Below are 26,176 nucleotides of genomic sequence, written 5' to 3'. Positions count from 1 at the left end.
AGTACCTGATATCTCCATGTTGAAAAAACAGACTTAAATCTACATATTTAAAAAAGCCTTACATCAGTTCAAATATTTTGACTAAGAAAACAGTACTACTGCTTCCCACGAACTCCCCAAGCGTCCCCTTGTTTCACTGGTGTGATTATTTTCAATAATGTTCTAAAAGCTTGCTGTGAAAGACTAAGCCAGTGCAGAATCATACACACATGCTGGGAGCTTTGGATCCCACTATTAAACATTAGATTGAGTTTACAAGATTAAACATTAGATTGAATTTACAAGATTAAACATTAGATTGAGTTTACAGAGTAGTTTCTTGAAGAAACGTGATAGCTTTCTTTTCAATCATTTCACGTATTGGAAATGGTCCATGTTTGAGGTGTAAAAAAGAACTGTCTTTAAAGTGCACCTGAAGTTACAAAAGCAGCCTGATGGTATTCACAACTTACATTCAGTAGAATTGACAGTTCACATAGCCCATGTGAAGTCAAAACATCACGTTTCTTAGCATCACTGCTTATTTCCAGGGGAGTGAGCCTGAAGAGCAACCTTTCTGAACTGGCAAAGAATTAAGCCAGTTAGGTTCAGACAGTGTGAGGAGAAATGCTTTACAAAAGGGTTCTTTATTAAGTCTTGCACTTGGAGTCACTGTGCCTTGCAAGAAGTCTATCCTTCCAGTGCCAGTGCTTTACAGCAAGAGAGAGATTTATTCACCCTGGCTGGAGAGCTGGCTGGTGCTAGAAGCAGCTTCCATGCCAGCTGGGCTGAGAGCACAGAGCTGCCCCAGCAGACTCCAGGGAGCCAGATGCAGGGACACTTGAAGCTGCACATCTGCCACGGTGCTTCAGTACCCACTGAGGACAACTAGCAGCAGAAGATACCTGCTCATCCTCCAGCTGCAGAAATACTGCAACTCGTTTCCCCAGCTGAAAGACCATCCTTGTTCAGCTGCATCAGAATTCCTGCTGAGCAATTCCGACTGCATCCAAGTGAGGGAAGCAACAAATACAGAACAATAAGGATGCAATCTTCTGCCTTTTCACACAAAAGCACAGAACTACACTGATTTCACTTCTACATGGACAAGCTAGACACAGGTTAGAAGTCACAGGTTAGAAGTACACTAAAAACAATCTTATGTGAGTTAAATTACGAGTCAAATTATTTTCCAGTCCAATGAACTAAATCTGCTACTTCTTTCATTTGTTTTTTCTTCATCTCTTTATGAGGTTATGACTTCTGCATAGTGCCTCTGTTTCTGTATATCCACTGTCAGCTCTGATTTTTTTTTTTTTCCGTTGCCAAAATCAAAATTAGGTAATTTGCCAAAACATTTATTCCATGGCAATGATCCTATAAGCCTTCTCACTATAGTAAAAATAATTTCATTCAAAAACAAACCATAAATTCCTCAGAAGTTTCACAGCGTATTTGACTTATAACAACACACAAGCGCATTCTAGTTATACGCTCAACTTGTAAAGAACTCTTTGGGAAATGAGTTGTTACTCATTTGTTGCAAAAGTAATACAGACCCCTAACACAGACTGAGATGAGGTAAAAAAAGGCTAGGTGTTCCTCTCCTTCCTCCAAGTAGTCAAGAATTTATGCAAAAAGACTTAGGAGCTTATTTCTAACTCTGCAGGTAAGAAATTTCTTAATAAAATAAAATTACATAAGAACTTGAGACTGTTCTGTCTGTCCCATCCCCAACCGTCTCCCCCTCCCCCCCATATGTCTTTCTTCATTTGCACCCTCTTTCACTCCTCACTTCCCAAGTCTAACAATGAAGTCTGCTATATTAAAGCCACGTGCATGTCAGAAGTTAGAGACTGTGTTCTCTGCTGAATTTTGGTTCTTATCACAGTTACAGTAAGAGTGGTATCTTTATAATGACCACACAGTTTTTGACACAAATAATGTTTTTTCCCCTAAGCATTTTAGATATACCAGAACTTTACACGCAGTTTTCAGTAATGTTTCATTAACCCAATGACATTTCAGATGGCTACTTTTCAGACGTAACACATCACAGATTAGTTTTGCTGACACACATGAAGCATATCATGAAACATCAAGAACCCTCAGTACCAGTTTCAGCAATGCAGTATTGCTAAAAACATGCCTAAAACATGAGCTGAAATTTCCTGTAAGTTTTCTTTTTTTTAAAAGGGATCTATTTCTTAAACTATATCAACCTTCTGCATCTCATAATTTGATTAAATATCTGACTTTAAACTTATAACTTTAGTCTTTTGATACACAATCAACTGCTCTCATTAATTCCCATGCATCACAAACTGCATTTCCAGAACCCTAGCCTACTCATCGGTACCAGAAGTTATTTAAGGGCAGGCATGTTATGCTAGCAGATAATTTTCACTGCGTTATCTAGACCAGAAGTTGCATGTTCTTTTCATTTTTTTGGTACTAATTCTTATGTCATATGAAGTAGCAGATGTTGCACATCCTACAGAAATTATACAGCAACTGTACTTTAGAAGTTACATGGCATACATAGGGAGAATCAAGTTCACACACTTAAAAACCATTAGGTACACAATATTTTTCTTAATTCGTTTGTGCCCCTGGCATTTTTTTTTTTTTTTAGTTTGTTTTAGCATTGAACACTTCAAGAATAAACAAATGAAATGAAGCTATCTGACAGAGGTTTGTATACCATGATATCTAATCTCTCCCTCCTCCAAACCAAAACTTGTTAAGTAAATTGACAGAAGTTGTAACTTTCCACTTAATCTGCTTCTCTTCCTGAACTTCCTTAACAGAAGTGAAGAATTTGTAACTCCATCCACAGCTGGAAATCAAATGCTAGATTTGCCATTTAAGGACTGCAAATAATTGTAACCAGTCAGCTTAACCACATTCAAAGCAAAAACCCTGATGTTAGTTACTTACAAGGGTACTGTTATTAATAGAAGAAAAATTGTCCTCCTGTAAGTAAATCTACATTGGCATTTTATGATGCCAAAATGCTTGCACTGCTACTTTAAAAAAAAATAAGTTGATATTAACAAATTTGTGGAAACAGCAACTATTCTAGACAACCAATGTACAAAATTCAGAAGTTAACACCATACATAGTGTTTATTAATGTTTTTATCAGTCTGGACTATGGCAGTTACTGAAACCACTTTCTTCCAAAAACTTAGAATGAGCATGCCCAGTAACCACTGTTACTATACCGTAGTAAATAAGAAAATTAGCAAGAACTACACACTACATAAAATACTTTTATATTTAAGTCCTACCTTCATTACAGGTGTATAGAACTTGATGGAGCAGACTATACTATGTATAAGCACTCAGAAAACCATTCCCTAGCCTAACAGTTTCCAAACTGCATGTATCCTCCAAAGAGCTACATACTAACCTTTCACCACTCCCACGAGAGGTGGCGAGTTCTCTTGAGGGGTTCTGTCAGGTTCCTGGGGAGGTACAACCATAGCAAGTGTATGCACTGGTACACGAGGAACCTTAAAATAAAGTCACAGACACACAGTCAGATAAAGAAAAAATCTCTCAAACTGACCCAGTTATGAGGCATTGACGTGAAGGTATGTTTCTACAGAAGACCTCCATTCTACTCTTCCCAAACTGTCTGTGCCCTGCTATCTGCTGGAATGACCAGTCTAGCTCATTTCATGGTGGATTTTATGTCAGTTAGCTATAGTAGCCATTACAAAAATTCTGGACAGTGTAAGCTGGACAGCTATTTACATCTTCAGGCTTTTCAATGAACTAACTGCGCTGGAAAGATACCTCTTCAATAATAAATATATAATAAATAAAAAAGAATAATAAATTTATACAGTATAATTTCTTTTATATAACAAATCAGAATATTTGAGAGGCACTGTCATTAACAGTTTAGAGCTGTAGAAACGAAATGCTAAGCAACCAAGAAAATGATACACTTTTAAGACACTAGGTCTGGGACTATCCCATTTCCTGGGAGAAGAAAATGGGAAAAAGTTCATGTACTGCAGACAGTACCAATCAACTTTCTTACTCTGTTATTTTCAAATGTGTACTTTATTTTTCCCCTTCTTTCCACTCTGTTTGCATCTAAAGTTGCTTGAGAAGTTGGTTACAAAGGAAGTGTTTCCTTGCAACATTTATGGTGTTATTAAAAAAAAAATTCTTATACATTACCTGAGACTGATCCTGAGATGGAGGTGTGAGCTGAGACAAGTCTGCTGCAGGAACTGACAAAACATTGTTTGGGTAATCCAGCAAGTAAGAAACAACATTTGTATGTCCTCCTTTGGCAGCTTCAATGAGCATTGTTGAGCCATCCTGAATTGAGATTTTGGAAATAAAAAGCCAGAAGATGAATTCTGTTTCCTGGTATAGAACGTCAGATATGATGTTTAATTTAAAACTGCACATTCACTATTTCATTAAATCAATTATGTGGTTCTTTTGATACATGAAATAACCATGATAAATAAATAGTTTCAAGTGAATACCTTGAGTCGATGAGTAGGATCTGCACCATGAGCCAGAAGGAGCTCAACAACTGCCAAGTGGCCTCCTGCACATGCCAGAGACACCACTGTGTGGTCATTATTAGCTGTAGCCCTATTAACGTTGGCACCTGTAAAGAGAAAGTCTCAGAATCAAACACAAGGACTTCCTTAAAGTATCAAAAAAATACTGTTTTCTGGAATAAGAAGATTGCTCTTTTAATCATCCAAATTCATACGTATTTTAGGGATAAGAGCAAGAGATTTTAGATAAACTGATGACTTGTATACAGAATTGTCATCATCTCACAAAGCAGAAATGCAGGTTTGTTTTTTGTTTTTGTTCTCCCCCCCAGAGGAGTGTGGATACGCTTTCTTTCCCTTTTGTGAAAATACTTTTTTTTTTTTTTGCCATAATTCAAAGCTATTTATTAATCTATACAATGGAGTTGAAAAAACAGCTACCAAATATTTTGAGATTCACTGCATCATAATCACAGAATATCCCGAGTCAGAATGGACCCATAAGGATCATTGAGTCCAACTCCTGGCCCCACACAGGTCTACCCAAAATTTCAGACCATGTGACTTAAGTGCACAGTCCAAACGCTTCTTAAACTCCCATAGGCTTAGTGCAGTGACTACTTCCCTGGGGAAGTGACTACTCCCTGGGGAGCCTGTTCCAGTGTGTGACCACCCTCTCGGTGAAGAGCCTCTTCCTGATGTCCAGCCTAAACCTCCCCTGCCTCAGCTTGACACCATTCCCTCTGTCCTATCACTGGTCATTAAGGAGAATAGATCGGCGCCTGCCCCTTCACTCTCCCTCATGAGGAAGTTGTAGGCCACAATGAGGTCTCCCCTCAGCCTCCTCTTTTCCAGGCTGAACAGGCCCAGTGACCTCAGCCTGTCCTCATATGTCTTCCCCTCTAGCCCCTTCACCATCTTCATCGCCCTCCTCTGGAGGCTCTCCAACAGTTTAATGTCCTTCTTGTACTGTGGTGCCCAGAACTGCACACAGTACTCGAGGTGAGGCCGCACCAGCGCAGAGCAGAGCGGGACAATCACCTCCCTCGACCGACTAGCAATGCTGTGCTTGGTGTAGCCCAGGATACAATTGACCCTCCTGGCTGCCAGGGCTCATATTCAACTTGCTGTCAACCACAACCCCCAGATCCCTCTCTGTGGGGCTGCTCTCCAGCATCTTCTCACCCAGTCTGTACGTACAGCCAGGGTTGCCCTGGCCCAGGTGCAGGACCCAGTGCATAAACCAAAAGAAATTCAAAAAACTGTGAACAGCTTGACAAGCACTCACGTACACATAAGATTATTTTACAAGACAGATCACAAATGCAGAATGTAACTGGTACAATAAGTTTAAAAAACTAATTATTGAAACTAATATTTTACCTTTGCTAATAAGGAATTGCACAGTACATAAATGACCAGCCCGTGCAGCCTTCATTAGCGGAGTTCTCCCCCCTTCAGATTCATGCTCCTGTTGTAAGAGAGAAATAACAGATGTTACATATATGGGCAAAAACTTCACCATCCTTTCAGCTCTTGAACCACCCAGTGATGGGACTGAAATTATCAGTCTCTGAAGAAGATCCACATCTTCTTTACTGACTGGAATTAATTTTCATCATTTTGTCATCAAGATCACATCCATACTGTTAGTCATACAAGGAAGCTTCCCAATTTCTATACCCATTTTTATTTTAGCATTCAAACGCATAACACACTTGAGAATAGTAACAGCTCATTTCCTGCTTGCGGGCCAATAAACATTTCACACGTATCAACCCACATTGTGAAGTATACACAGAACTGATACGCAGCAGTTCTGGGAACTGTCACATGCTGCACGAGACTTAGAATTGAAATAACTTTAAAAGTGCAGAAAAAAATTTTAAGACACGTTGAAGAGGATTAGCAATATAAAGACGACAACTGCTTTTTTTTTCTTTTTTTTTTTTTTTTTTTCCCTCTGTTTTGGACAGGTAGATATCCTTCACTGCAGGTCCCCAAGCCTCTGAATGAAAGTACTGGAAAATAAACCACAAAGACAACAAAAGGATGACTTCATCATCACAGATGAACAGATGACAAAATAACAAAAGAGGAAGGAACAACAAGAATGATTTTCTGATTTAAAAAGTTTCTGACAACTGGAAAGATGTGGCTGAATAGAATTATATTAGAGAAGTTAGACATAGAAAGTCTGCCTGTTATGTAGACGTGATTACTGCTACAAAGAATGCTGACTGACACACATCAACTATCCCACGGCAACAAGGGGAAAGGACATCCTCCTCCTGAGTGTTTTTATTTGCACTCTTCATATTCAGTCTAATCAATAATACAACAAGAACAAGAGAATGTGTATTTTTACTTTTTAAATTAGAAATCTGGGAGGCCAAGCTCCAAACACACTATTTAATCCTGGAATTGCAAGTGTATCTGACTGTGAAAGCTAACATTTAGCACCGACGGGGAATGGTACGATTTACAAACGTAAAAGCAGAAGAACACGTTTGATCAAACTAATTGACTCCTTCCCTTAGTTTCAATATTCCTAAAAACTATGCATGTATCTTGACACATTGCTTGCTTTGGTTGCAAGCCTGCAGCTTACGTTAACTTTCTGTTCACACACTTCACAGAATCATAAGGAAAAGCCCAAGTTGGAAGGGACCTTTTTTCATCACTGGATCCAACCTTCCATGGGAAAAGGAAGCCTGGATGAGATTATCCAGCAGCCTGTCCAACCACATCTTGAACACCCCCAGTGATGGGGATTCTGCCACATCCCTGGGGAGGTTGTGCCCATGACTGATTGTTCTCACTATAGAACATCTCTTTTGCATCAAAACTAAACTTCTCCCAGTGCAACTTGTACCCATTGCCCCTGGTCTTCTACATGTGTCTCCTTGTGAAGACAGGGCCTCCTTTCTCTTTGCAGCTGCCCTTGAAATACTGGAGTCCTGCAATGAGGTCCCTCAGAGCCTACTTTTCTCCAAGGTGAAGAGAAACAACTCCAGTCTTTCTTCATTTTGCAGGTTCTCCAGCCCTTTGGTCATCTTGGTGGCCCTCCTTTGGACCCTTTCCAGTCTGTTCATGTTTTGTTTGGAGTTGTGGGGACCTCAACTGGACACAGTACTCCAGGTGCAGTCTGGCAAATGCTGAGTAGAGTGAGATACTCATATCTCTATGGCTGCTAGTAATGGCCTTGAACATGCAGCCCACGATCCAATTTGCCTTCCTTGCTTCAGCACTGTATTGCTGACTCACATCCAACTTGTTGACCATCAGGAACCCCCCAGTCCCTTTCTGGGTGGCTGCATCCCAGCCACAAAGATCCTAGCCTGTACTGGGCTCTTTGGTTATGCTGTCACAGTTAAAGGACCCTGCACTCACCGTGTTAAACTTCATACAGTTCTTCCTTGCCCACTCTTCCAGTCCAAGTCTCTAAAATGGTTTCCTTTCTGACATGTCCACCCCACCACACAGTTTAGTATCATCCACAAAGTTGGTGAGGATGTTTTCAATCCCATTGTTAAGATTTATGATGATATTAAACAGCGTGGGGCCCAGTATTAATCTCTGAGGGATCCAGCTTATGACAAGCAGCCCAGTCTGAGTAAGGATCTTTGAGCACCATCCTGTTAGCCAATTTCTTACCCACCTCACAGAGCAGTCTATGTCTATAGAAGATGTTTTTTTTTTTGTTGTAGAAAGATCAGGTTAGTCATGCATGATTTGCCTTTTGCAAAGTCATGTGAGCTTCTCCCAGCCACCTGATTCATTTGGTTTGTACTAGTTTCTAGTTGGACTTGTTCCGTTACTTTCCCAGGGATTAAGTTAAGATTAAAATTAAGATTAATGGGCTTGTAGTTCCCTTGGTTCTCTTTGGGGCCATTCTTGTAGACGGGTATAACGTTTGCCCTCTTCCAGTCATCAGGGACATGCCTTGATCTCACTAACTTTCCAAATATTATCAACAGTGGCCTTGCAACAACATCAGACAATTCTGTCCACACCCTGGGGTGGATTCTGCCTGGGTCCATAAACTTAAGTGGGTTGAGCCCCTGAGGCTGCAGACCAGCCCTTCCTCCTCTACATGCATTGTAGCTTCTCAGTCCTGTGATCTGGGAATCTTGCTACTAAAGACAGAGACAAAGAAGCTACTGAGAACCTCTGCCTTGTCAATGCTATTTGCAGACCTTTGTCTTTCCTGTGCTGCTTCTTACAGATCTGAAGAACTCTTTCGTGCTGTTCTCGACATCTTCAGCCAACTTCAGTTCTAGCTGAGCCTTAGCCTTCCTGACTGCATCTCTGCATACCCTACCAAGATTCTTGCAATCATCAACATCTATTTGGCTGAATTGCTTTTCCACTTGAGGAAGAAATATTTAGACTGGATCTGATATTGGAGACTGATTTCACACAAATAGTACAAACCTATCCTTTGACATCATGAAGGTAAGACTACCCTTCTATGCACTTCATTCTTGCCACCTTCATAAGAAATGCTTGCTATTACATACACACACACACAGATATACGTATTACATGCAGGCAGACAGGAAGCCTTACAGGCTTACTACTTAAATCACTTTTTTTTTTTTTAATAATTAGATTATACTACCAGGGCAAATCACTGCCTAAATATCAGTAAATATATACATGCTTTTAGATTGTCTGCAAATATTTACAGGACATGTAAAAGTAATTGTTAGTATGTATCCCAATGACATGCAGGGATTAGTAGCATACTCATAAGAGCTCTGATATTTGGCATAGCTTTTTAATCCTCAGCTACTGCCAATACATTATAAAAAGCCAGATACTGCCATTTGTTTTAAGCACAATAAAATCCCAGAACTACAGGCAAACCATTCACAAAACAGCTATGAATGCAGAGAACTATTAAATAACACTTCACTGACTGAACAGGTCCAGAACATTACTGCCTAAACAATTTAACAGACATTTCAAAACCCACGCTGATTTAACAGCAAACAAAGCAAAAAAGCAAAACGTATTTTAGCTCATCTTGATTCAAGATTTCACTATCTTAAATTCAAGATAGTGAAAGACCATTCTTCATTGCATTCAAGTGTAGTATTTCGGATATCTAGCAATTAGGTACCACTATTTGCAACAAATTCTCCATTCCTAGGACACTTCACTGCTGAAGTCTTAAACACAGATGTCAGAAGGCTTCATGATTTAAAAGCAATAGAGTTATTCTAACCATTTTGACCAAGTGTCACTTCATTGAGTAGGCAGAACTTAATCCTCAGCATTTATATACTTCAGGTACTTGCAGTATCATTCACATCACCAGTCCAGCCAAGCTAAACCATTTGCTTCAAAAATTGTAGCATTTTAATAGTATTTTTCTTATCAGAATATAGAAATGCTTATTTTAAGATTAAATTAATTCTGTGATTTCAGCATTCTCTTTAGCCTTCATAAAGGCTAACAGATTAGCATGAACTCAAGCTTTAATGACAAACATCTAGAACAAGCCAAAGTACTGCAGCACACTACACTTCTCTACTTGCTTCCTTTATTTCACCTGAAGTGACCATAAATATAAAAGATTTCTTTGAAGCTGTAGTAGATACTTGATCGATATTGGGACAAAGAACACGGAAGTTATCCAACAGCAACCCCCACCTGCTTCACAATGCATGTGCATTTGCTAATACAAGGAAGATGTGTAAGCACTCATTTTGTAAGGACAAGAATTAGCAAAGAGAACTCATCTCCGAAGACAATTTCCCTTGCTATCCACACTGCAGGAATTACCACAATATTCTTTCCCTTTTCACTGCCTGAATCCTGAGGAATACTGTAATTAGCACATTAGAAAGAGGTATAAAGGACACCTAATGCCACACTGACCAGAAAAGCCATTCTCCGCACTGCACTCTCCTGCTAATTCCTGTCTGAAGAGAAATAGTGCCCAAGTGCAATTTTCTGTAGGTTTGCGTACCAGGTAAGGAAGGGAGGGGAAAATGAGAGAACTCCCCAAATCAGGTACAACTCTACATTATTTAATTCCCAGTGAAAAAGGTGCAAAACCAAGATGAGAGTCCAGTTAATAGTAAGCATGTTCTCTCCAGTATTGATTTGTCTAGGAGAAGAGCAAAAGCAATGCTATCACAAGTATTTTACAACAATCACTGATATTTCTTACTCTTGATTTCATGTCCTCAGACACTTTCAAGATCAGCTCAATAATAAAAATAAATAATACCTCAACTACTCTTAAACTTTTTTTTAATTAACTATTCTCTTTGGTTTGCAAGTATTATTCTCTGAGACATTTTTCACAAGTTCGTTTCCAATGTTGTATGCTATTTAAGAGTTCTAGAACAAAATCTGAATTTTTCAAGTGAAGATGTGGTGGCTTTACCCTGCCGGACAGCTGAGCTCCACCACAACCATTCTCTCACTCCCCCTCCTGCATGGGCTTCCCACAGGCAGCAGCTCTTCAAGAACTGCTCCACATATGGGTCCCTATTACAGGGTCCATCTGTCAGAAGCAAACTGCTCCAACATGGGTCCCCCATGGGTGGCAGCTCCCACCAGACCCCCTGCTCCTGTGTGGACTCCTCTCCTCAAACTGCAGCTCTGGCGGGGATTCTCCACAGGCCGCAGCCTCCTCCAGGCCACATCCACCTGCTCCACCGGGGGCTCCTCCACCCATGGGGGGGCTGCAGCGTGGAGATCTGCTCCATGTGGGACCCATGGGCTGCAGGGGGACAGCCTGCTCCACCAGGGGCCTCTCCACAGGCCGCAGGGGAACTTCAGCTCTGGCACCTGGAGCACCCCGCCTACGGCAGGGGTTGGAGTTGGATGATCTTTAAGGTCCCTTCCAACCCAAGCCATTCTATGACTATCACTAATGTTGCTTATTGGCTTGGCTCCGAGCAGCAGCAGGCCCCTTTGGAGCCAACTAAAGCTGGCCCTTATCTAACATGGGGCAGCTTCTGGATTCCTCTCAAAGAGGCCCCTCCTGCAGCCCCCCATTACCAAAACCTTGCCACATAAACCCACTACAAAAGGTCCAACTTCTCTCCTCAACTCTTTAGCAAGCCTCTCCAGTCCACAACAATGTTCAGTTCCTCAGTGAATACTGTCAACTCTGAAGTTGATATTTAACAACTCAAGTCTAAATTTGTTACTCTCAGCAAAATGATTTACAAGATTTCTTATGACAGCCAACAAGTAATACTGTTCTTCATGCTATACCACTTGCTTGTTTTCAAGATTGAACTCCTATCAAAAGATGCTAGCAGTCACCAACCTAATTGTCCCAGACAACTTTCCCAAGATACATGGGCAAACAATTTCAGAGGCACCTAAGAACACAACTAGGCCTCTAGTTTAGAGTAAGTATCTGAAAAGGGAACACCTTACAGGAAACCATAAATACACTAAGAAGTTTAACAGAACTATTAGTGATAATAGGCTCAATGAGATAACCTTCATACATGCTGCAGGTTGAGGTACTTTTTTCTTCTATAAAAATAGGGTTTCAGAAAACCCAAAAGAAGGAAAAATGCAGGACAAAGAAGGCATTTCTAGTCTACACAAGTCTCTTTTGAAGATTTTTTGAAGAAACATAAGTGCTTTAAAGCCATGCTCATCTTCAGCATGTATCCTGAGGCTGCGTATCCTGAGGCTGCAGCTTACAAGCATCAAAGGCCAACCTCACCTGATGCTTGCCCGTCTCTATGCCCTCCAAAATAGTCTTCTTTAAGTCCTCCTGCTTGTCCTGCGGAAGGAAAAAGAAGAACTCACGTCTCTTGTTCTACACATAAATGTCATCCTTGGTCATGAAGACCTGGAAAGTGAATTTAAATGGATCAGATCCACCAACTGAACGTTCTGCTTTACTGCAATTTCACCAACAAAACACAATGGTAAAACCAAGCAACGCAGCTCTCACCAGTTAAGATTCCTACTACAATCCGTTCAGGTTCACAAAGATAGCATAAAGGTTATACACAGCATCTGATTAAATACAAGATGACCTTTTATTCCCTATTGGCAAAACAAAGGATTTCATTGTACTTTACACCATCCAGAGATTGCAAAAACACAGCATCAAAAAGGCGTTAACTACAAAAATTAGCTTCCCGTGTCCTTACCGCCTTTTGCTTTATTTGTAGAAGATTGAGGGCCAAATCTAAAGAGACCTAAAATTCCTGATATTCCACTGATGCTCAAAGAAGCGGTATAGGAAAACATGACAACTCAAAACCCTCACTCTAAAAAAAGCTTAGTTGTTAGATTCCATTACAGATCTCCATCATCATTTCGTTCGAATTCTTGAAGTATTGTCTACTTTTGTAGGTGTTTGAAAACTGCCTTACACATCATGCCGTGATGATCTTAGGCCTAAATCCAATCTAAGTTATTCTATGCTGCAAACATGTAGTGTGTCACGTACATAAAGGACAGTGAGTTTTGCATTAAGGATTCACATTAGTGTGAGAATCTTAATCAGGTGGAATCACAGTCTGAAGTCTTCAGATGTGCCTCATTAAGTCATTCATATACTTCACAAAAGCAAGCAAATTTCAAACACATACATTAACAAGAAAAATTGTAGACCTGTGAAACCTATTTTACTACAGATTTGCACAGGCCAACTTTGTTTCTTTCAAGACATAAAACACATATACCTTAAGGAACTCCATTAGAAAACAATCAAAATAATTGCTAACAAGTCAGGACATAAAGAATTAGTCACAAGAAGATATGACTTCATCAAAAATACCATACATGAGCAAACAGCTCTGCAGAAGACAAAGATATGCTCTGGTATTTGTCACTTCTCGTATAACATCCCACTACAGAGTTTTAAAGGGAAAACCAAACACATCCAAGAACATCAATCGTAAGCATCATTGTTCTCCTGGTTCTTATAAAGCCACTATGCTTAATGAATTCAGCAAAGCCTTCAGACTCATAGAATCATTCAGGTTGAAAAAGACCCCTAAGACCATCTAGTCCTACCTTTAACCTAATACTGGCAAGCCCACCACTAAACCATGCTACTGAGTTCTACAACTACAAGTTTCCTGAAGACCTCCAGGGATGGCGACTCAACCATTTCCTTGAGCAGCCTCTTCCAATGCTGCACAACCCTTTCAGTAAAGGAATTTCTCTTAATATCCAACCTAAACCTCCCCAGTGCAACTTGAGGCTATTTCCCTTCATCACCTGGTGCTTGGTTCCTCGAATAAATTACATGTTTAATACCTATGTCAGAGAATCAGCCCCTGGAAAGCAAGACCTCTCTTTTTCTGCTTGCAGGAACACTATCATTTTTGTGCTGAGATATAGTTGTAATAATTGCTCAGTTCAAACAAGACTTCAGTGGGAACTAGAATAACTTGCTTGAACTTCAGCTCATGATTCTATTTGGAGATTGATAAAGCCTCAACAGGACACAAACAACAAACAAATCAGTTCAGGACATGAGCTGCATAACTTTAGCAAAGTTCAAGGAATTCAGTTCTCAATGAGTTGCCTGACAGAAACATCTTCTGCCCTCTGCTGATGTGACTAATGCAGCCCAAAAGAGGTTCCTCCTCAGAGCTGCAGCCTTGAAGTCTCCACTTAAATTCTGCTCAGACCTGACCACCTAGCAAATGAGAAAAGACTTAATACAGATAAATACAGCCAGTATTTATAGTTCCTTTACTTCAAGCACATTTGGGGAAGAAACATGAGCAACTTTCCTCAATTTATCATCAGAGAGAAAAATTCTCAAAAAACCGTGCTCCCTGTCTTCGTGGTCTGAAAGTAAACAGTATGCAGACAGCTCACAAAACAAAGCAACAACAAAACTCAGCACTGACCACACCTCTACTGTGAATCACAGAATTGAAGGGGTTGGAAGGGACCTCAAGAGATCATCGGGTCCAACCCCCCTGCCAAAGCAGGTTCCCTAGAGCAGGTAGGCCTCCAGGCCTCCTCTTTCCAGGAGCTCCCTGTCTTTTTTGTACCAGGGAGCCCGGAACTGGACACAGTATCCCAGGTGAGTCCTGACCAGGGCAGAGTAGAGGGGGAGGATCACCTCCCTTGACCTTCTGGCCACAACAGTCACAGGCCTCCAGCCAGACTCTGTGCCGCCGATCACCACCCTCTGAGCTCGGCCCGTCAGCCAGTTCTCAACCCACCTTACTGTCTACTCCTCTATCCCACACTTTCTCAGCTTTGCTAGTAGGATGTCATGGGAAACAGTACCAAAAGCCTTGCTCAAGTCAAGATAGATGACATCCACTGCCCTCCCCTCATCTACCCAGCTGGTGATGCCACCATAGAAGGCAACGAGGTTGGTTGAGCACGACTTCCTGTGATGAATCCATGCTGACTACTCCTTATAACTTTCTTCTCTTCCAAGTGCTTGGAGATGTATCTAGAACAAGCTGTTCCAACACCTTTCCAGGGACATAGGTGAGACTGACTGGCCTGTAGTTTCCCAGGTAAATAGATAAACCAGGGCTAGGAAACAAGTTCAGGCATGGGATCTCTGACCTTTCACACTGTTTATTCCTTAACAGCCTCCCTGGCACAGTTCTGGCCCTGTCCAGAATCATGGGAACAAGGGGCACCAGAAGCTGTTCCCTGCAGGCAGCATGGATAACACAACATCAAGTTAGTCTCCACTGATCTCAGAGGCCTTGCACCCTGATGAACTTCAAGACCTCATCCCACATGCTCAGTGCATAGTCCCAGTGATGTGTTAAACAAACACCATTCTGGTGGACTGCAACATAGCCCAAAAGCCAACATAGCCACAGACAAACCAAAATCTTATAAACACTGGGTACAGGCACAAGCTCGGTGAATCCTCAGGTCCAGTGCAACACTGCATGGATGGGTTCAACAACAGCCCTTTCTTCTGGCATTTCAGGAACAGACCTTGGCCCTCTTTTATTTTAATATAGACATAATCAGTATTTTCCCTCAAAAAGGAACACAAGGTAAAATGGCACATGTCCATCTCCTCAGTGACTGGAATATAAACCCCAGGTAAAGAGTTGGATTCCAGAAAGCAGTCTCAAGAAAGACTGAAGTTGCACCATGAAAAAGAAAAGCAAATGAAGAGGCATTTTCATCTGATGTGCCTTAACAACAGAAAGAAAGCAAAATTAATGAGAAAAACAGTGACAGACAGAGCACCAATTTAACCACAACACCACAGACTTCCTGTGACAACTTGGTGAAGAAAACTAATCTCATTTAAATTACAAGTGAACGTTGAAATCTACAAGAACGGTACTGCCAAAGGGATTTCAAACTCCAGCGATAAGGTGACACTCTTGCAAAACCTTCCTTAGATCAATCACAATCATGGCAAATTTATTCACAACAGCTCAGAATTTCTAAAAAAGCAAAGCAACACAAAAGTTTGAAAAGAAACTCTTCAAAACTCTAGGCACCCACTGTAAGCATCGCAACACTTCTACAGGCATCTCCCTGTTCTAAAGATTTCATCTTTACTATTTAGAATACAACTTTACCATGTGGCTTTTGACAAACATCTTCCCTCCATCTTAAGAAATAATTACAGAAGTTTAACATACCTATGTTAGCGACTGCAATTGCCTTTTAAATGCAAGATTGTTACGTAACATCAGAATTCAAAACCAGGGAAACTACATGGAAAGACTCCCTCCCCACATGTAAACCAGTGCTTCAACAATAAGCAACTATTTGGATAGACTACAGCCAATTACCACTGACAGAAATTTTACTTTTCTTCCTTACTATAATTTTCTTGACAGTTTTTCATTTTGATTGGCAGCACACAAAAAAAAATGCATTAAAGTAAGACTTTAATTTAGAAAGGCTTGCTGTTTTTCTCAGCAATACTGACCACTGAGCTAGATGCTAAAGGCCACAAGCACTGTTCTAAATAACCCACACAGGAGAGGTGAGAGAAGAAAATACAGTAATTGACATTTTTGTAAATTGTAAATAATTAAAGTTACATGCAAGCAGAAACTGTTGTATCTTTTTAAAAGCTTCTGCACACCAAATTTATATTTCTTTGTTTCAGGCTTTGTAGCTGTGCTACTCACTGTCATGGATTATATACTTTTCCAAAGTACTTTTTTTTTTTTTTTTTTTTTTTTTTAAATCACAAGTAAAACCAAAAAGGCCTACATCTATTTAAGTGGTTACTGATTAGTAACTAACAGTAAATTGAGCAAAGTTCAGAAGATGTGCCACCCCCTAACAATTCCACTAACACCCCCACAATTAGCATGACTTCCCTTCCTGGTAGGAAGGCATTGTTATGAACTACAATTTTCCTGCAGATAAATTGTTGAACCCCCCCCCCCCAAAAAAACAACCTATATTCACAACAATAGTGGAAGTATTAATTGTATTTAAAAATATAATTTTTAATTGAAACTTCAAATAGTTAAAGACTTATTTTGAGATAAGTCCCTAATAATACCCTCCCCACCAAAAAAAAAAAAAGCACAAAAGCAGTGAGGAAAAAGAAGATTTAAAACAAACAAACAAAAGCACAATCTTCCCTGCTTCTGCTTTATAAGATGTAAGACTCCTGATCTCCTTTAGAAGACTAAGGTATCATTTGCTTTTGCTGCTTAAAAGCCAGACAAATATTATAACTGTAGGTCATGAAGAAGAAATTTTAGGTGTCTCACTGCACATCAGAAAAGTAAAAACAAATTTAAAAAACAGTTAACATTAAAAAAGTTGTGGTTAAAAGCATCATTAAAAAAAAAGAAGCATCATAAAAAAAGAAGCACTATGAAAGCAGTATACAGAAAAAAGTTACAAGAAAGAAAAGATTTCTGGAAAAAATAAAAGATCATACTATGTTGGTCATTTAAAAGTCATTTGCTTAGATTAACTCTTGAAAGCTGCAACACAAAAGAATACCAAAAGGACTCAGAAATTAACAACAGAAAAGTAATATATCCTACTACTAGCCTATTTTAAATTCACAGCAGTAAAACAGAAACTGTAATCTGCAATATTTTAGAAAAAATTATGAGGCACAAAAAAATAAAGGTAATGTAGAATTGTATCCTGCTAAACAAGAAAACCTATGGAACATATTGAAATTATGGTAATTAACTGTCACATGTGTAATCTATAGCTAAAACTTATTAGCTAATATTTGACCCATAGAAGAAATTCTATTTTTTTTTAGAGCAAGCAGAACATGTAAGCTTTTTAAAAAGTTACTCACTCCTCTTTTCATATTCATATATGAAACTCAGCTGTTGAGAGCTTCCTGCTCTACAAGCATACAACCTTTGGCAAGGAGTTTCAAACCAAGTTTTCCCCACAAAAGGCAACAGAAGCCTTACCAAATCAGCACCAGCTTGAAGCAACACATCCGCAACATCAGTATGTCCATTTTCACAGGCATAGGTCAAAGCTGTATCTCCTGTTGCCGTGGTGGCATGAACATTAGCCCCTGCAGAGACAACAATTTTTTCTTCTTACTGAACATCTCCTTATCAAGTATTTCATATCTGATAAACATAAATTCAAGGCAATATTTGTCCACAACAACAGTTACATCCTACAGACCTAAAGCTTCCACAGCCCACAGGCATTGCTCTCATGGTCAACATTGATCTCATAATAACAATATCCTGAGTAGATGGGATAAGCCAAGGTTTAGAAGAGGCTTAACTGAAAACTGAAGCACTTATTGGTCACTTATTACTATTCTTCCCCTACAGCAATAAAGATTTCAGTTCCAACAACAAAAGTTAATTCAGATGCTTGTCTAGACTACCCATTTGACAGGTAGCTGTAAAACCAGGCAAAATGCATTTTACTGAATAAGTATTAATACTTATTAATACTTACTTTTCTTGTATTAATACAAGAAAATATACTTCTACAAATTTTATGTCTTCCCTGTTCTTTGAAACCATTTTCTTTAAAACTGTATCAGTGAAATAATTTGGCTAGCTTTATGTTTTTATCAGCTACATTAAAATTATGTTTTAGTCTTCTAAAAAAGGAAATGTGATTAGCTAATTTCTTATTTCCAAGGTGCAAGAAATATTTAGAAATCAAGTGATGCCAAAAAAATCCTCAATTAACTTTCTACATTATCACTGTAAGTGAAGTGCAACCAGAGTTTCAAGCAAGCTTGTGACTGGTGTCACATGCTGGTGTCACTGCGTAAGAGACACCATTGTTACTGTCCCTTGATGAGCAGCGAGCATTACTTTCTAGAATTACAAATCCGGCACATTTTATGCTCATTCTTAAAAAACAGAATATCAAATAAGTTACTGTCCAATACAAGGAAAATATATAAAATGCAGCTTTTTCTTTTTTCTTCTTTTTTTTTTTTTTTTAAATAATATTAACATACTCTAGTTTCTACCAGCTTTAAATTGACAGATGAACATTGAAGTGTCTTTTCACCCCAACCAACTCCAGCAAGATTTAATTTTATATGACTTTATAATGAAGAAATTCAGCACACTCCAAAACCTGTCTTGTACACTGCTTCTCAGGGCCCAATTTCTGAAGTACTTGTTATTCAGGAAGACTACTTGTTTGCAGATCATTTGGCTTAGTTAAAGCAGGAGCAGAATATAAAAACAAGCATTATCTGTATTAATATTTTGCTAAATGCTGGAAACAATTTTCCTAATGAATATTGGTATTTATTGGAGATTCAACAGAAACCAGTATTCCATGAGGCACCTTCCTCTGTTAACAGTATCAAACAATATTAAGGTGAAAAACACACACGCCCCTTATCTAGGCACCTGAGGATGGTTTCTTGTTACAACGCTGCCACCACCGAGCCTAGGTATCTTCTAAATCATATGATTCAAATATATGAAGTCTGCGTGCCAGATCATTTGTACTGTATACGTACCTGCTGCTAGCAAGTATTTCACCAATTCAAGATGACCCTCTTGAGCAGCTTCCATCAAAGGCGTTGAGCAACCAAGTTCTATATCAGCTCCTGCCTTAATAAGGAAGTCAGCCACTTCAGAAAACCCTCCACAACATGCCAGAGTAAGAGCTGTCTCCTGTGTTTCTTCTGTCTGTGCATTTATATTTGCCCCTAGGAAACAAAATAGCTGTTATTTTAACTGACCAGAGAAAGGATGGAAACACGAATGATTATCACCTCCACAGTTCAGGTGTTTTAGTTTTGCTCTGTAGTTACAGCACAGGCCAGATTAGAGGAATTTGTACAGAATACTTAATGGGGAAGTCAACACTGCATGCTTCATAATAATGCTACAGAAACAGTGATTTCACCTTGTGCCAGCAACAATGCCACCATCTCTTCATGACCTTCGCGTGCGGCTTCCATGAGAGGAGTATAACCTTCATCATTAACTTCCTCCAGGTTAGCTCCCCTTTCTATCAGGAGAGCTGCTAACTCCACATGTCCACCACAAGCAGCCAGGGTGAGGGGAGATTCAAATGAATCTGCAGGCATATTCACTTGAGCACCACTATCTAAAAGCAAGCGTGCTACCTCCACGTGTCCATCCTACAAAACAGAGGTGAAAACAGAAATCAAAAAAGGCATTTAATGCACTAGTTGCAACCACTACTACGTGCACTAGGTCTGAAAGTGACCTAGAGGAAGCTCATGGTTTAATTTACGACATTATTGTAATAATTGGATTAACCTGACATTTAGATTTCCACCTACACTTATGTTAGGTTTAAATGCATCAGGAAAAAAGAGCTAGATTTTCTTTCCCCCCTTTCTTGTGCTGAGTAGGGGAAGAGTTATGGGGTAAGACATTCTTAAATACCCAGCAAAATACCTGGGGCACAAAAGTATTGTAGATAGCAAACAAATACCATGACTAAATCCACTGCATGACTAAACCTCAAACCAAACACTGGAAAAAAAAAAAAAAAAAGACTTTCTTTAGAGTTGATTCATAGCTTCTACAAACAAAAAGGCTCCAACTGTCAGTTTCTATATCCTGAGAAAGATATCTGCTGAAAAACTTCAGTAAGGTAGATTAACATGAGGAGGGAAGGCTGGAACAAATCTTAAAAGGCTAATGAAAAATGACTTGTGGTGAGCCAATCTGCCAATGAAGGAAGAGAATTAGGATTGCCATAGCTGTCATTCAGACTTCCCAATCAAAGCAGATAAAGGTAGCTGTTAGCTTCTCCAGAAACTACTACTAAACTCCCAGTTCCTTGAAAGAGCCCCAGTACCAAAAATTCATGATTTACCTAAGGTGTGTTTTGTAGAGAGCCACAATACCTTTGAGAATAAGCAAATGCAAAGAAATTTTGGCATCAGGAAAGAACACCCTCCTGGTTTCTCCCTCTCATATTACTAACACAAATGGATTGGAACACTTCGGAGAAGGGAGATTGGAAAACCCAAATGGATAAACTACGCTGGTAGAAGACTCAAGTCATAGAAACAGTGCTCAGTGAGAAACAAGAGTCTCATCAGAGGATGTCATACTGAATCTTTCTTCAGCATATACAAGTAAGGACATAGTAAGGACAAAAGGGGATTCCAAAGTGAGAGACTTAAATTGAGGTATGCTGTTAGCATCTCTTAGTAGAGAAAAAACACTTTCTGCCTTGTATACTGCAGATGCATACATTTTAGGTGCATCATAATGATCGCTATAATTACTATTCAAAGAAGAAATATGGATTCTTCTAGAAGAGGAAAAAACTGTTCAGACAGCTTTGATGATTTAGTTGTGCTCACAGAGCTCTGTGCCCTGACACAGTGGTTCTTCTGGGACACGACGATAAACCTGGATTAATACTTTAAACTGGCCCCAACAGTTACTGGCAGATTTTCATAGAGAAGAAAGAGAACACTTCCTCCCAGTATAGTCAAAAAAAAAAAAAAAAAAAAAGGGCAATTTCAGTGGCAAAAAGCAGATGTTTTTACATTGTTTTCTTGGAAAGAAATCCAAATGAAGTTGAGCAATATTAAAGGGCAAAAAAGACATTAGAATACCCCTTTGTCCAAACTTAAAACCAGAGTTGTTCAGGTTAGAGCACAGACATGATCATAAAGTGGAATTCTTACTTACATCACATACTCATTCGCAAAAATAAAGACTTACTCCATTAAGAACAGCGATCTTAAGTGAACTACTTCCCCATTCTGATCTCAGAATTACTAGCCAGTAACTCCAACAGCTAACACAGAGCAACAGAAAATAGGGAAAGAGGGGTATCAAACAGGCAACTCCTGACAATGCTTGTCTCTTTTAGGTTAACCATGAAGCAGATACTAGGTAACATGAGATTAACAGCAACCAAATGTGTAAATTAAGGACAGGCTGTTGATCTCAGTGAAGCTGGTCAAAGAGCCAACCACCACCTCACCTAACCAAGATGTATTATCTTTGGTGTAGTGCTCCCATTTGACCAGAACATACTACCAAAACTTGGAGGCTCAGATATCAACCTGTATTTCTTTGTAGCACTGGTTAAAGAACACGGAAGGCTGGCTGGCAAAAGTCACAATAATTTGCCAGAATGGTTTCCTTCCACAAGGGTGTAGCTAAAAGATAACACGGAAAAACTTCATCACTAGACTCAGAGTTGGAACTTAAAAAGATCAGTTTCCTCTCTATTGCTTTTAAAGGTCAAATACATGATGCAAACTGGTCTGAAATACCCCAAAGTAACAGCATTCAGACCACCAACATAACTTCCCCAGCTGAGACATTTCACAGACCCCAAGTTAACATGCTGCTCAGACTATTATGAGAAGTGACCAAATCTAACGTTTAGTTTGCAGCCATGCTGCCATCTCCTTTAGGTGACACCACACACCCACCACAATTGGGTCCTTCCAAATTCTTTATTGGCACTAGGCTGTCATACAGGGAAGCCTATTCAAGGCTACTATTACCATCTCACTATCAGAAGACCAACACCACTTGAGATGTAATAATCTGACCTTGGTGACTGGCATCAGCACCTCACAGCTGCAGTAAAAGAACAACCGATCCTCCTGATCTCAGAAGACTAGTGGGGAACATTGCTGCCCATATTCTAGGGTATATAGCTTACTGGAAGAAAACTATTTTTTCCTCCATTCTCTGTGCTTCCTATGAAAACAGGGAACTAAGAACTGAACTACTTTTGAACTATGTTTTTGTTTGTTTGCAAAACAAAAAACTCACATTTACAGAAACCTAGAATAAAGCAAACTGTCTCTACATGTAACACTTTTTTCCCCGCTGTGGTGAAAGGGTAAGTGCAATGCATTACTCATCCAGTTCAATGCACTTCTGGAAGGCTCATGCCATGATGGTCTGTGAGACCTTATTTATAAAGACAAAGGCAGAAAACTCCTTTATACTGCAAAAGAAAGCGACTTGGGCTCAACCTACTACACTATAGCATTGCAAATTAATTACACCTACAGTTCACATTGGGAACATTTAATACAATGTATCACGTACCCAAAATACAGATTTTTTTCCCCTAAAACTAATTAGACTAAGAAGTTGCCTGTGTTAACTATACTAAAGACTATCTTACAGTAACAATTAAAACTCTCAATTGCAGACCTAAAACAGCTTGTTAACAAAGGCCCCCTTCATTTTATCATCTCCTCTATTCCTCTCCCACCGAGGGGGAAGAAGTACAAATAAAGGCTATTTACCATGCAGGCCTCCATTAGTGCTGTGTGCATCTCATCTGTTTTATGTTCTTGATCAGCTCCAGCTTCAAGCAAAAAACGAACCATATCTAAATGGCCTTCAAAATGAAACAGAACAAAATAAGCAAGCATTTAATATCATAAGTTTTCAGTAGTACAGAAAATACATTTAATAATTTTATAATAAGATATGAAAGTGTAAATCCATGTTTCAACTCATAAATCTGCTCTTTAAGTCCTCTAATGAAAATCAATTGCAGAACGGTCAGACATCAGACTGTCTTTTCCAATGATACTGCCCAACTATGAAATTAAGACAGACCTCTCTAATTCAAATTTATACAACAGGAACTTGTGACTTCAAGCTACAAAAGACTGTGCTTGTTCCTTATACAATGTTGTTACACGGTTGTGTAAGTGTTCCAAAGCAATATACATTTTGGAGGGGAACATAAGGTAGCTCAACCTTCTTGCCAAAGATAAGGAAATCCCTAGTCAATGAAGATCTTGCATTACATCCCACCTACTAAGTTTAACATTGCAAGAAACAAGAGTATCCCTCCAACATTTTCAGGAGTACCATTACAGAAAACTCTGTAATGAACTACTGTATGTTGCAGGGAGTCCATGACAGTATCAGATCCAAGTCTTTTGATGGGTTATACATAACCAGTATCCTCCAATTCTAACTGCAGAGCCAAAACATAAGTCACTATGACAATAATCTGCATCTTTATAGTTTCTATTAGGAGAAAAACATTCACTGGAATTTTTTTATTGTTTGTTTTTTCCTTTGGAAGAAGAGAATCTGGAAGTCCAATGGATTACCATGGCACCAAGTTATTTTATGTAGAAACTTTGAACTGCACAGGAAATTAAAGTCCACAAGTGTTCACAATAATGAATTAATTCATAAACATCTTCCAAAATTACAGCTGAGGAAAAGTATTCAGTAATAATACTAGCATTTTTCCCCCATCACATATTCTAAAAATATCTAGTCTAACCTGACATTTCACTAACAGTAACGTGTTTTTCAGAACTTGCAGGTAGTTTGTGAAGGGAATCTGAATGAAATGGAAAATGCAGTAGTGGGGAAAGAGGAAAGTGGTGCTGTGCCAAAGCACAAGTTTGGACACAGCCAGTCACAAGATTTCATCTCCAGCATGCTGAATGTGTGTCTACCACATTTGGATACAAGTAGACAGTCTTAATACAACTACACCAAGGATGATCATTTCCTGACATCGAGTTTAAAATTAAAACCTGGCATTCTGTAAACAGTTAAGAAAACATTGAACCAAAGTTTGGCCGGAACCCTGAGTTAGACAAACCCCAGAAAAGAAATTGCAACAACAAAAACAAAATAAGGTACAAAATAATACCTTTGTAGCATGCAAGTGTAAGTGCACTTTCTTTGAACTCGTTGGAGTGAGTATTGATTCCTGCACCATATTCCAGCAATACTCTTGCAACCTCAACATGACCTGCACTGGCTGCTTCCATTAAGGGGGTATGCCCATTCTCATTGTGGTCTTCAATGTTAGCACCTGCTTTCAATAGCACCTTCACTATGTCAACAAAGCCCCCAGCACAAGCGTAAGTGAGCGCTGTGTTTCCTGCAGAGAAGAAGTTTGCATGTAAGTCTTTTCCATTACCTAGTCCCAATACAGAAAATTTAGTTTTTAAAACTCTGAACAAAACCAAAAACATCACAAGCAGCAGCCTTTTACCTCACAGTAATGTTACTCCGGCCAATAACTTCAACACAACTATAATATGAAAGTTTTAAAACTAAGACAATAGTAGAAAATATCGGTGTTTTTTCTTTAAGCTTCCTACTTCAGCACACAGAGATCAAATAAATCTCAAACTCTGTAGTGAGCATGAAAATTGCTCGTTGTGTTTTGTTGATTTTTGTGTTTTGTCTAAAATAACATCCATTGATCCCTTGAAAAAACATTTATAAAATTATTGCAACTTAAAATTCTAATTCTGAAAATGATAATCATGTATGGCCATGATTTAAATGTTACAGTAAATGTTAAGTTCTACTTAGTATGACTAAACATCAAGATAAAATGAACATTGCATAATTCAACATCTGACTTTAATTTGAAAAAAACATAAATTCTATCTTAAGGTTAGCAAAAGTGAACAGCAGTTTAATACTCTCAGCAAGGTTAGTTAAGTTGTGGTCAGGCATCATCAAAGCAGACAATTCAATGCCCAAAGACCTGTAGCTCTTCTTTGGTAGAAGCAACAGACCATAGTAACTGGTCTCGACCAGCTATGTCCCCTTCTTAATGGGTAGTTTTGGACTATAAAAGTGAGAGAAGTTAAACTTCATTAATTTTTCTGGTCATCTAATACCACAATGGATTTCAGAGGAACAGTGCTTTCCATTACTGTTAATACTAAAAGCAATCTTCAGACCTTTATTTGGCCATTATTAAACACATCCAACATGCATCTAGCCTATTCTTAACCATTCATCATGTCATGTTTTCTTGTACGTTAAACCCACTGACATTCGTAAGCACTTGGCTTATGTGCTAATTTTGTTGATTGTTCAATTTCCTGCTTCCCAGTTACCTGTTGAAGACTGAGAATTGACATCTGCACCATGAACAAGGAGAAGTTTAACAATATCTACATAGCCTCCACTGGCAGCTGCCATTAAGGGAGTTATGTCTCCTTTATTCCCTCGATCTTCAACATTTGCATGCATTGCTAGTAGCACCTAAAGAAAAAAAAAGTTCAGTTAATATATGAATAAATTCTAGCATTGCCATTTTGCTTTTAGTTCAGTCGGGCTTGAGAACGATTCCCCAGTCAGCCATGACATTGCCTTACATTAATACCAACGCAAAGCACAAATGGTACTCCCTAGGAATAGTGTAGAATTACCACCTGTACTACACTCTGCTTCAGAAAATGCTGGTTTTCTACATTTGTTTGTATATGTTAAAATCAACATTAAGTTACAGTGCAGTACTGACTT

The 26,176-nt window shown here is 39.1% G+C and overlaps 1 protein-coding gene across 11 annotated transcripts in view; it reads right to left on the bottom strand.

Moving 5' to 3' along the window:
• LOC309883543 (ankyrin repeat and KH domain-containing protein 1-like) overlaps positions 1-26,176 on the bottom strand; it is a gene marked incomplete at its 3' end in the record, with an annotated part of 112,898 nt that overhangs the window by 44,210 nt on the left and 42,512 nt on the right. For 8 of the 11 annotated variants that reach the window (XM_082771688.1, XM_082771692.1, XM_082771691.1 and 5 more), the window contains exons 5-15: positions 25,768-25,915; positions 24,558-24,791; positions 23,176-23,270; positions 19,812-20,049; positions 19,420-19,611; positions 17,876-17,985; positions 12,223-12,282; positions 5,898-5,985; positions 4,494-4,621; positions 4,177-4,320; positions 3,395-3,497 (exon numbers count right to left, since the gene is read on the bottom strand). In XM_082771688.1, the coding sequence (XP_082627814.1) occupies positions 3,395-3,497; positions 4,177-4,320; positions 4,494-4,621; positions 5,898-5,985; positions 12,223-12,282; positions 17,876-17,985; positions 19,420-19,611; positions 19,812-20,049; positions 23,176-23,270; positions 24,558-24,791; positions 25,768-25,915 (1,540 nt within the window). Of the gene's footprint in view, positions 1-3,394; positions 3,498-4,176; positions 4,321-4,493; positions 4,622-5,897; positions 5,986-12,205; positions 12,283-17,875; positions 17,986-19,419; positions 19,612-19,811; positions 20,050-23,175; positions 23,271-24,557; positions 24,792-25,767; positions 25,916-26,176 lie in introns of those variants that run through there. The other 3 variants (XM_082771694.1, XM_082771689.1, XM_082771690.1) reach the window with 2 other exon arrangements.

Source organism: Aythya marila (genome assembly GCF_965140915.1).
Source record: "Aythya marila genome assembly, chromosome: 14".
Lineage (NCBI taxonomy): Eukaryota > Metazoa > Chordata > Aves > Anseriformes > Anatidae > Aythya > Aythya marila.
The sequence above is the reverse complement of the archived record's forward strand: the minus strand, read 5'-3'. Positions and strand labels throughout refer to the sequence as shown.